Source organism: Chanos chanos, chromosome 8, assembly GCF_902362185.1.
Source record: "Chanos chanos chromosome 8, fChaCha1.1, whole genome shotgun sequence".
NCBI classification, from domain to species: Eukaryota; Metazoa; Chordata; class Actinopteri; order Gonorynchiformes; family Chanidae; genus Chanos; species Chanos chanos.
Genome location: NC_044502.1, coordinates 5,510,357 through 5,522,259, shown reverse-complemented (window position 1 = coordinate 5,522,259; position 11,903 = coordinate 5,510,357). Strand labels below are relative to the sequence as shown.

Genomic DNA, 11,903 nt, shown 5'->3' with positions numbered 1-11,903 from the left:
GGGGGGGGGGGGGGGTTCAAGCTTTGAACAGATCATATGCATTGCAACTGTACAGTACAAAAATGTACAGTGCGGTTTTTTGGAATGATCAATACAAGAAAAAAAAAATTAAAAACACAACAGTACTAGAACTAATATGTGATGATAAAAATGGTGGTCATAAAACAGGATAATAAAACGGCAAGCAGGGGAGAAAAAACTACCAAGGAAGGCGACGGCCACGGGGGGGGGGGGGGGGGGGGGGGGGGGGGGTCTACTTCTGGATAAGCATTTGTGTGGCCTGTTAATGTAAGACAACCGTTCGAAATTATGCGGCTGTATCGCTCCATCATAACACGTCACTTTCCTCATGACTGGGTCTAGCGGTTCAATTAATAATTTCCTGCCCACCACTGCAGTATGAACCCAGTCTGCTCAAGGAGGAGGAAAATTTTTTAGTGGAAGCAATCCCGATTCCCAAGATGATAGAGTCGAGGACAATAAGGGAACTATAATCCATTGATGGACTCAATAGAATCATTCCTGAATCATTCGCCTGAAGTCCTGGGGTTTTTGTGAACCGCCGTATGATCTGCAGAGTTCTCTTCGAAGCATTTCCAGCTGTATCGTCTTTTGATTTGGCTGTGACATCATTTTGAGCGTGTCCTGTAAAACTTGTACACAGTTTTAGACTGAATTTGTCCAGTGGGAATATATCTCGAAGCTTTTCTGCAGTTTCGGTGGAGACCAGACCATTTGTTGTCTGTCAAAGTGACGCTAAGGGAAAAGTTCTCTTAATTGCGGAAAAGTTTCCTGTATTTCCCGCTGTTGTAACAAACTGACAAATCCGTTGCAGGCATCTCCTCCCTTACCCATCAGTCTATCCAATAAGTCGACGACAGTTTTCTCGCCGTTTTGAGAGCTGCTTTTGAGGATCCTGTATTCTCGATCGGTAATCAGCTTCTTCTCGTGCACATGCTGGAGGATGAATTCTGCGTCAACGGCCAGAATATCGATCAAGGAAGTTTTGCTTTTACGTAGAGTTTCCATACTTCAGCGGGAAAATGGCACCCTGAAAATAAATTTTCTGAAATCCGTAAATGTGTAGCAAACCAAAAAGCAGGCTATACAAGAGGAAGAACAACCTGATGTTACGCACGCACAACTACATCTGATAGACAATGATCAAAATTATTAGCCCCGTTTGGTCACAAACCGAAAGTGACACAGACATCTTGTTCATACAGGGCTATAAAATAAACGGCTAAAATAGTCTTGTGACGTTTCTGTTTCATTCACTTCGATATGTAAACTACTTCTCCAGGTGCCATAAATCTGCGAGATAAAATCATATCACTAATAACTAAACTACTGTCATACTAACACCAGGGTCTATGCCTAAATTAAGTAACTATTAGGCCTATACACGCATTGTCGGTGAAATTATTTCCTCAGGACGAACCCAGAGTGAAAGAAAAGTTGTGCTTTACAGCTTCCTTCTACCAATAGGCCTAGTTCAAGGCAGTAGGTCAGTCGTTTAAAATTGCAAACGAAAATGAATTTCTAAATGTAAGTAAGCCAGACGTCTTGGCAAGGAGAGCAAGTTTCCAGTTTACCATGGCTCCAAGCAGGGAGGGGTTTTAAGAATCAAGACTGCCCAGTGTTTGTGTCATTATCTATTTGAGCTCCAATTCATATCTACCTGTATAAAGCTCTATGACCGCTTTCCTCTTCAGGCAATGCTATCTGATTCTTAAGGACCCTATAGCCATAAAGGTTTTAGTCTACTACGTGTAACATACGTTTTACTATCAAGTTCGATGCCCTTAGACCATCTGAGGAGTTTTAATAGACCGACTTCTAAAATAAAAGCGGAAATAGCACAAACGCACATCAACACATGGCGTAAGTAAATATAGTATTGCGAAAATGTTTAGACTTTACGGCCGAGTGGTAAAATATGACATTTCGAGTACTATACAGCGAGACTGGTTCGACTAACAAGAGCGAAAATTGTCATGTTTTCTGCCGAAAGGTTTGCAGACTATCTTACGATTTCGTCTAACTAACATCATCGCGCACATTTTGTGAGTTACAGCCTCACTTCAGTGGACGTTTTTTTAAAAATGTATGCATTCCTTTATATTCCTTTCTACCTAACTATGCGCAATTTACCATGGGGCCAAAAGGCACTCTGTCGTGGCCACAGTATCTCACTGCATTGTAGGCTAACTACACTACGAAGCGTAATTAGTATAAATACAATCATTTGAACAGTGCTGAGGCGGTTGTTCTCTCATACCTTAATTCTGGTATGCACAGTAGAGGATTCGAGTTCAATTTGATCTGTATAAAAACTTCGAGCCTCGCCTTCTAAATCCGAAGGGTGTTGCTATGGCCATACAAACTGTACGTTTCGCGCTGGCGCCCAACTCTGACACGACCACTTCCTAGGCGTTGTCCAATCATAGTGCTCTTACTCACGTCTTACTCAGAGCCTCTCAATGGCTCTGGTCTTACTGTTAAGAACATGACGTGTTTGTGCCACCGTTTTTTTGTTCGTACTCCTAATTGTAAAGAAAAATACGTGTCTCGCACTTTGCTGGGATCTGTAGACATTCGAAGCACAGATACATGCCTAAATTCTTCACGATATTAGCCTCTGCGGGACATGTACTCAGAATTCTGTCACTTAGGGATCAGGATGAAATCGGTGAGTTCTGAGTAGTGACACAGACACACAGACTGTTCGACGGAGCGTTCACTATTAATCATTCTTTTAGATGTTAATCTACTTTCCAACCATTCAAGACCTACTTTCTGCTGTTAACCAGTGTTTCAAAAACACCAATATCAGGTTGTGCGTGTGCTTGCTTGGTGGAGAGAGCGAGGAAGAAAGGAAAAAAAAGAAAAGTTTACTCCTTAAAAATGAGTCGTCTCAGTCTTTCTCTGACTGTGACTCAAACAGGTACAACATTTGAACTGAAACATGCAATGCTGGAATACAGGTAACAGAGCTGTGTAAGATCACATTTATTTAATGATCACGAGCAGGTACGGGCTGATGTTCGGGAACATAATTTGTACAGTCGCGTGGAAACAGAGTGCTTCTCTCAACGTCTCTTTCTCACATCTGAAAAACCGGTTTATGTTATTTTATTTTTTTTAAAGACAGACAAACACTACAAAACAGACATCTCATATTCTCAAGTCTGCCCTTCGTGCCTTGATATGCAATATTGTGGTATGCTTATGTGAAAGCTTTAAGTAGATATTGGGATTCCAGCACTGAGCACCATCAGATGCCCACAGTCAGGAGGTTTGAGACTCAGGAGGTGTGGCCTTTGGGTAGTGCACGGAGAATGACTTTCTTTCTCAGGGTAGAAGTTGACTCAGGTGTTTGTTTGAATGCTTCTTTCATTATTTTCACCTCGCGGCTGCTGACCTCGTCAACAACACGCAGAAAAATGGTCTGGATATCTTCCTCACTTCGTCGGGAGAGAATGAAACAGGAGGTATCAGTTAACACTGGGCAGATGCTGTGAGTCTATTCTTATTTCATCTGAGTATGCCCCACATTGCAGTCATGCAAACCTCTAAAGATTTAAGGTTTCTTTGGTTTCTTTGACTCCTACATTTGCGTTACATTTGCGACCGAATCAGTAAAACCGAATACCATAATAATACCAAATCATAGAGCTCTATGGATAATATGCATATGCACAGAGCACATATCCTGTATTATACTCACTTGGGACAATTTTGAGTCAGTTGATTGCAGAGAGACTGGGTGAAGAAGCAGCCGTCGCGTTGGTTTCTGTACGAAAAGTAACCATCAATAGTTGCCATGCCCACAAAGAAATCAGAATTGACTGGGATGGTGATCATGTGATGTTCAGACTCAGACCCCTTGGGGCCATCTGAGGAACCTTGCACAGTATATTGGTACTTGGTTCCGTGAGGCACAGTATATTGGTACTTGGTTCCGTGAGGCAATGTATGTTCACTGGCCAATCGAGGATACTTGGACCTCTCAGGTTCAACAAAAGGAACCTGCACACTGACTTGATGCATGGTTCCACGTGATGCCTCTATGAAGAAAAGCTTGGGTTTATTGGCTAATGCAGGGCAGTTGAGTGCATTGAATTGATCAAGGATGTGCTTCACACGGATAATGTCTCCATCAATCCCAAAAACACCATCATTGCTGCCATGGGTGAGTATGCAACACACAAAGATGTCTCCATGGTCACCCCTCTTGCTGATCTCATGCACCAAGTTTAGCATCTCCAGGGAAGTCTGGTTTTTGTAGAGCTCCACAGTGAATCCGAGCCACTTGAAGACCTTACTCAGGGCATCTGACAAAACAGAGACAAAAGAATGAACAACAGCACCCTAACAAATAAGTTCTGAAGACCTCCCTAGAACATCATTCCTTGGACCAACATTTTGAAAGCATGTAATACATGTTCAAGCCTTAAAATGACATAGAAACTGAAATTTGGAATTCTGTCTTTTGCAAAAAACAGGCCAATCAAGTTCTCTTCATGTCTTTTTCTGCTAATAAATGATGTTTTCCCACATATTTATATGTTTCTGTCTGCTCAGTAAGTACATTCCGTTTCACTGTTTACAACAGCGTGCTAAGCTGTTCACTCAAATGGTGTACATTGAAAAACAATCAAACAAATAAAAGAGATAAAAGGTCGTACCGGCATCGCGTTCAGATCCCTTCCTGGTTCCCATAGTTATAAAATCCACATTGTTGATGATCACACAGAAACCACGTGGGACGCTTGACAACTTGTATTCCAAGACCTGTAAAAAGTTGTGATGAACAGAGACACATAAATTATGGCTTTTCAGTTGAATTTGAATAGTCCCCTAGTACTGTATCAAGACTATCTTTCCACCCACACACATACTGACTGGTTGTGGGCCAACCTCCCTCCCTGCAAAGCCCTGATATAAAGCAGTAACAGCAGAAAACAGTAGAAAATATGCTACTGCATATATGTATGTTTTATAAGTGTTATGTAAGCATGTATTGACGTAATGCAGAACATGGTACATTGATACAATACAGAAAACTGAAACAATGGTTGTCCTAGAGATCTCTCCACCAGACTGTCACCCTGAGATGTGTTTATCAGTCTATTCATGCACATCGTCCAGGGTTTATAGTCATGGGCTGAAGCTAGACTGTCTAACAGAGTGGACAGGTCACATACTGTAAGTGGTGTCAGAGTCCTGTACGTATGGAATAAGCATATGGTTTGGAATATTACAGTGTAAATCTACAGAATGCGAAAATGATGCAAAAAAACACGGGTTTCATCTTGGGAGGCTCGCTTTTGGTGAAGTTGCAGATTGACAAAGTGACGCTGTAAGACGTGTTTGGCAGATGACCCACCTCGCTGGTTCTCTGGGCTGAAATTTCTGGGGAATGGAAGAGAAGGGATACAAGTTACATGCTTGAATTTTAAAGTTTAAATGGAAAATATATGTTGAAGCCCAAGTTCCTGGGGCATCTAGAAACATTGCGAGTGCAATCTGTAGCTGTACCTTGACAGGTGGCAGGAGGCTGAGGTGAGAAGTGTTCTCCTAACCGTGTAAAGGTCTTCTGTATTGGCTCCTGATGTAGCAAACTGATAAATTTAAGGCATATATCATCCCCCCTGTCAACCAGTTTGTCCAGTAAGTCGATAGTAATTTGCTCAGAGTCCCTAAAGTTGACTTTCAGTTTCCTGTAGTCACGATCCGTTATCAGTTTTTTCTCTTGCACATGCTGCAGGAGGAAGACTATATCACTGGACAGAATACTGATAAGGGTTGTCTTCTTTCCAAGTACAGTCTCCATGGTTCCTCAGACAAACAAAACCAAGCTTAATGGAACCCTGGAAGTATTTTGAAAAGGACTGTTTTAGGGTCTTTTTAAAGGGGGGTGGGGGGGGGGGGTGCTGTTTGTAAAAAGTTGCACCTTCTGTTTTCCTGCTCAGTTTTTCCACATTTAGCACTGCCAGATATATTAAAAAAAATGCACCACAATTTTCAACTGTCACTTTCTTCAAGCTTTAAGGAGAAATTCATGTAAAATATTGTAATACCTTTTCCAAGAGTAATGATCCACATTAAAGCAAAATGAAAAAATATTACACAAATATAAACGTTAAATGTAAATTTAAATGTTAAATGTAAATGTAGATGTAAATGTTAAATATCAGGTCAACCCGAAAGTAATGTCGTTTTTTAGAGCGCACATAAACGAACTTGTCTTGGCTTGTTTTAACATGAATATTTAAAGCTTTATAAGTACTGCTAAGCCAAGAAGGCTTGATTCTAAAGAATTCGGTCACTTTTTCGGTCACTTTGATGTTCTCGCCGCCCCCCGTGTGAACGTAGGGTAAACCGTTGCGAAATTACTTTCCCGTTTATCCAGCTGTAGCTCAGGCTCAGTGTATTTGCATAGTTCAGTTAGGGATTTATTTAATGGTTATCTATATACCTATGTGTAATCTGCAGGCTATAGCCCTTAAGTGCGGCAATGCTTTCAAAACGCAAACGAAAGGAAATTCATTAGAATAGGTCAAAACAGGAAACGAGAGAGTACGCCCTGAACCTCAATTCGATGGAGTTTACACAATGGACAAACAAGTGATGTTTGTGTCAAATATATAATTAATCGCCCATTATTACAACCGGTTCATACGATTGACACAAATGATCTAATCAATACACGAAATATAGCCTACTGTTATTATTGAAGTTTCATGACTGCATCTAGTATCGGTTTCACTTTTGAAGTCGTTTACTGTAGTCGTTATAACGTGGCTTGAACAACTTGTTAGACAAGGAAATGATAGTAAGAATAAAACTGATAAGGATAATGGTTTAAGTTAAAATTGATAACATAATTGCTTTGCCCAGGACACGGTTTAATATTATAATAGGTCTATTGTACCCACTTTTACACGGTGAAATTACCGCCTCAAGTTTATGCTGCACCGCTGGATTCGTCTAGATATTCGCAAATACTATCAACTAAGGTTGTTCCCACATACCTGAATTCCAGTGTTCAAGATATTTGAGCGGAATTTGATTTGGTGTGTTCAAAACTATTGCACTCCAATGTGTCGAGTGTTTACGGTCGATGTGTAAAATCTACAGTTCGCATTCGCGAGTTCGGTAAAGAAATGTTTAAGTAGATGAGACTCTTGACGTCAATAGGGCGAAGTGTAGCGAAGGGCACGTACAACTATCGGAAAGTGTCAGTTGGTGATGTTGCTGTGTTATCTCGGGAGCAATGTTTAGAAAGAGAGGTCAGCTGCTCAAAAACTTCTGAAAACCGACACATAAAACATGGTGAGAATATGTTTTCTGTGTCAATATTTTTACTGAATTTTATTGATAATGAAAATAGGACAGAGTGACTACTTTTGAAAAAATGATTAGTCATACAAGTCTAGCCATTGAAAAATAAGTATTATCTCAAATGCCGTATAAAAGAAAACTTGATTCCAAAAAACCCCCAAAAAACTCGTCCATGTAAGGAGTCTGTCAGTTGAATGTTCAAGCATCTATGAAATGTGCTATAATGCAGCAAAGGGATCAGCAATCCACTTAATAGGGCTTGTCTGGGATTTGACTCAGGGCTTGACCCTGATGGACACAGGCAAAGTTTTGGATTTGAACAAGCTCTGGCCAAGTAAATGGGCTCGTCCGGGATTTGAACCCGGGACCTCTCGCACCCAAAGCGAGAATCATACCCCTAGACCAACGAGCCACAAAATGGTCTCTGGAAGGGGAGGGGGTGGAGGGGTGGTGTTCTGATGGCAATCATTTAATCAATTTATACCCTTACTCAATCACTTACTTATCCATGAATTCACCAAACCAGATGTAGCCTCAATTATTTCACAGTACAGCCACGACTGGTCCTGCATAGTAACCAGCAAGCTAGGCGGTGCGCATTCACAGTGCTTACATGCAACCATCAGTTGATGATTGACTTTGAAATATTAGCATTAGTATTGTTCTGTGTCATGCAGGAAGGCCAAGGTGTAGTGAAAGAGTCAATATTTTCAGGCTCCTCCCTTCTGCCTTCTCTCTATTAGATGCCATTTGGAGAAATGAGCCAACAAAGTGGCCAGGTGTCAGAGTATTATGACACGACTAAGTATCTGTTCAAAGCTCTTAGTTAAGGACTGAATCAGACTTTATTCATGTATCTGTTTAAGCATAGATTCATCATACCAGATCAAACTTAGATGATGCTTCTTCCTGGAATTGCCGCCATGGGGATGAAAAAGCAGTCCTGACTCTGACTGAGGGTACGTCGAAAAAAAAAGGAAATTACGAGCTGAGCTACAAAAATGACGAAGACAGGAAGGCCAGCTGATACGGAAGACCAGGTCTGACTTTTGCTAGTGTAACTTGAGAGTACCCCTGGCCCAGCCCCTATCCCCACCGGTCTCAGAGCCTCCTGACACTAAAGCCACCAGGGGCCAAGAAAGGGATCATGAGCTACATTAACGGGCTTGTCTGGGAATTGAACCTAGAACCGCCTCAAACCCTAAGCAAGAATCATACCCCTACCTAGACCAACAAGCCACAAAAGACAATTTACAGACTGCTAAGATTTAGTAGACATCGGTGGACAAACTTTATGAGGCACTCATCCTTCTCTCACGAGAAAGAGAAGTTCAGGTCAAGTAAAGGGGCTTGCACACAGGATCTGTCTCACGCACAGTGAGAACCATATCCCCAGACCAATTAGCTCCAGATCACCTGAGATGTTTTCTCACGTTTTAGGTTTCAAGGTCTCAAGAGTTTATTTGTCATATGTAGGTTAACACAGGGTCAACGGTACAATGAAATGTATGAGACGAGAGAAACAGGTCAACTCAGCAATAAGAACACACTAGTCGTAAGAATAAGAGTACAATAAGGGATTTAAATAAATTAGAGTTAGACGATGAGTTAAGAACAAGAGTAAAAAAAGAGATTAAAAAAAATAAAGAGTAGGAGAATAAGGAGTTAATTAAGAAAGGTATTGGAAAATAAGGGAGGTATGAGCAGTAGATCAATTAAAATACAACGAGGGTGCGCGATAAATACAGCAAAATATGAAATATAACACTATATACATGTGTGAGGGAAGCTTAAAATTAAAATTTAAAATGGCGAGTGTGAACAACGGTATTGCACATAGGGGGATGTACAGCTTTATGTACCAGTGTAGTGTCAGTGCAGTATCACGTTTGATGCAAAACACGCCACCTTTCTGTTTTGTGGCAGTTCATATGCTGATGTTAGAGAGAGAATATAGTGGTTCTCTAAAGTGACTTTTGTCATCAGAAAGATATGTTAGAGGTACTTTGCTCAAATATACCGCAGAGCATCACTAAGTCCAGAGGACAAACTCATAGAGGAAGGGGCAAATACTTTCTGTGTGTCAGTGTGTTTGATTTTGCGATGAAAATAAGTCAGAGAGACTAGTTTTGAGATGTTTTGTCATATTTCAGTAGGTTTAAGCACTGAAAAATGAGTATTATTGCAAAGATCATCTGAAAGAAAACCTGTGATTTAAATAAATAAATAAATAAATAAATAAATATACTGGTCCATGTGTGCAGTCTGTTGTTCACATGTATACAAACATCTAATTACAGACAAAAAGCACTTCACACATTACTAAGTTATAGATTTCATATTCAACATACAATATAAAAAATTATTTTCAGTTATACTTTTATTTTGTTTTGTGTTCTAAATTATTTTAATTTGGGTGGTAAAATATCACATTAGTTCTAACATTCAGTAATGACCCTGTATAAGGACTGTATGGACCTACATATGTTTATTTCTTGATCACCAAGCGAATGTTGAAAAATCTGTGGAAGGTACATTTCTCTAAATAGATTAATTTTGGTAATATAAATTGCTTGAACTGCCGCAACAGCTCCGGTTGTAAAATATTTTTTGTTCAAGAGCTCAAGTTTTACGTGAAAATTAACTCCAAATGATAGAGAATGTCTCAGGCCAGTCACTAGCCCCAGCTGTGCTCTGTTCTCTGTGCTCTAAAGACAACTAAAAAAAAAAAGTTTAGTAAATCATAAATGCATAAAATATATGTATTATTAATCTATTGTATCATTTACCATAAATATAGGCCACAGTATTAAGAGTGAAGGTTTGTATTTCCATCATTTTATTCAAAAAAACTTTATTCAAAAAATGTTTTACCAAATTGAAAATATTAAGACAATTAATAGACCCAAATGTATGTTATACACCATGTGCAAAAGATATATGCTCATTATTTTGATATGGTGCACAAAAAAACAGGTATTTATTACGTTGCTTGAATGACCTGAGCTGTTAAAATAATAATAGACCAACGTTAGCTGTACCACCTCTGCTCTACCACTGTCATGACAAGCATCATCGTTCCTGAAACTCTCTGTTTTCCCTGTCCACATTAAAATGTTGAATACAGTGAATGAATCTGCGAACAAAAACCACCTGGATATTGAACAGGGGGGCGGAGCTCTCTGGCGCAGCTTTCCGCTTGACACGTCTCTCAAATGTTTTAATCGTCTTTTCAACATCAGCGCTCATCTTAGGCCAGGAGAAGCGGGAACGAACAAGGTCAAGTGTATGCTCAACATCCATGTGGCCATGTAAGTGGTCATGTAAGTTCTCCACTACAGTGACACGTAGCTTTTCTGGTAGCACCAATCGGTAAATGGTCAGACCGTTATCCTGTCTTTGCCTATACAATATTCCATCTTTCAAATCAAAACGATTCCACTCTCTCAACAACAAGGGAGTTCATGTCACACCGAAGGGCATGGTATTTCACCTGTCTCCAAGTGGGTAATGATTTGTTGTATGGCTGAGTCCGATCTTTGGTCATTTCTCGGGTCTGTGTCTGAGAAACCAGATATGGTTGGAAACCCACAAGATGGTACTTCCTCTTCAAAGCAATCAGGAATGGCTTCTTGCTCAATGGATAAAGACTCTGCTAGTGCGAAAGATGTGTCATAGCCTTGCTGGATGATATGCTTCTTGCATACAGCGTGAACAATAGCATGGTCCACAATAGAGTGTTCACCTTCCCTTTAGATGCTTTGCTGTCAGCTGTTTGATCCGTTCATGCTCTTTCTGTGACACGATGTCATTCACCAGTTCACCATGGGGACATCTTGACAGTCCATCAGCACCCTGGTTTTGCTTGCTGGCCCGATACTTCAAATTGAAGCAGAATGAAGCCAAGGATGACAGCCAACGATAGCTGGTAGCATCCAGTTTTGCAGATGTCAAAATATAAGTGAGAGGCTTGACCTTCAACGTGCAGCCAAAGTCAACGTCGTGTTGTGCAAACACGTTAGACATGTCATTCAGTTTTCTAGTGATTCTGTCTTTCCATTCTTGTGACACTGGAGAATTCTCAAAGTTGAAACTAATGGTCGGTCTTGAGTTAGATTGGCTGGAAGTCATGGAATTCACATTACATCTCTGAGAAATGATACTCTCAATGGCATTTATTTCAGCAGCAATGGAATAGGGCTGAAGTATCACATCATGGATCAACTCATTATAGGACTGACAACTGTTGTGGCCTTGTGGGTGGGATGCAGACCACAGATCTTGACAAAAAGACACTCCTGGGAAGAGAAGATTTGGATGGAGTCACCAAAAGAATACACTTGTCGATATGAAGGCAATTTGTGTTTGCTAATCCACAGACCGTAACTGTTTGTTGGGCTGGAACTACGGTTGTTCCTTTGCTTTGCAGTCTCACCTCTCCAAGAGAACGGTCTCTGTTTTGTCTATGTTGTATCTCAAGAGTTTTAAGAACAGTACTGTATCCATAACATGGTGAATGGCGTTCAAATGTATCTGAGTCAGAGCATCGAACA

The 11,903-nt window shown here is 40.5% G+C and overlaps 1 protein-coding gene and 1 non-coding gene across 2 annotated transcripts; both read right to left on the bottom strand.

Annotated features, from left to right (window-relative positions):
• Window positions 1-3,034: 3,034 nt before the first annotated feature.
• On the bottom strand, window positions 3,035-7,083 carry LOC115818968 (caspase-8-like). The gene is made up of 6 exons (XM_030782496.1): window positions 7,041-7,083; window positions 5,545-5,876; window positions 5,393-5,418; window positions 4,692-4,797; window positions 3,731-4,337; window positions 3,035-3,467 (listed from the first exon to the last, which is right to left on the bottom strand). The coding sequence occupies exons 2-6, from the start codon at window positions 5,837-5,839 to the stop codon at window positions 3,308-3,310; spliced, it is 1,194 nt and encodes a 397-aa protein (XP_030638356.1). The 5' UTR covers window positions 5,840-5,876; window positions 7,041-7,083; the 3' UTR covers window positions 3,035-3,307.
• Window positions 7,084-7,690: 607 nt separating this feature from the next.
• trnap-ugg (transfer RNA proline (anticodon UGG)) lies at window positions 7,691-7,762 on the bottom strand. Its single transcript has one exon. It is a non-coding gene; the product is annotated as a tRNA-Pro (tRNA).
• Window positions 7,763-11,903: the final 4,141 nt, after the last annotated feature.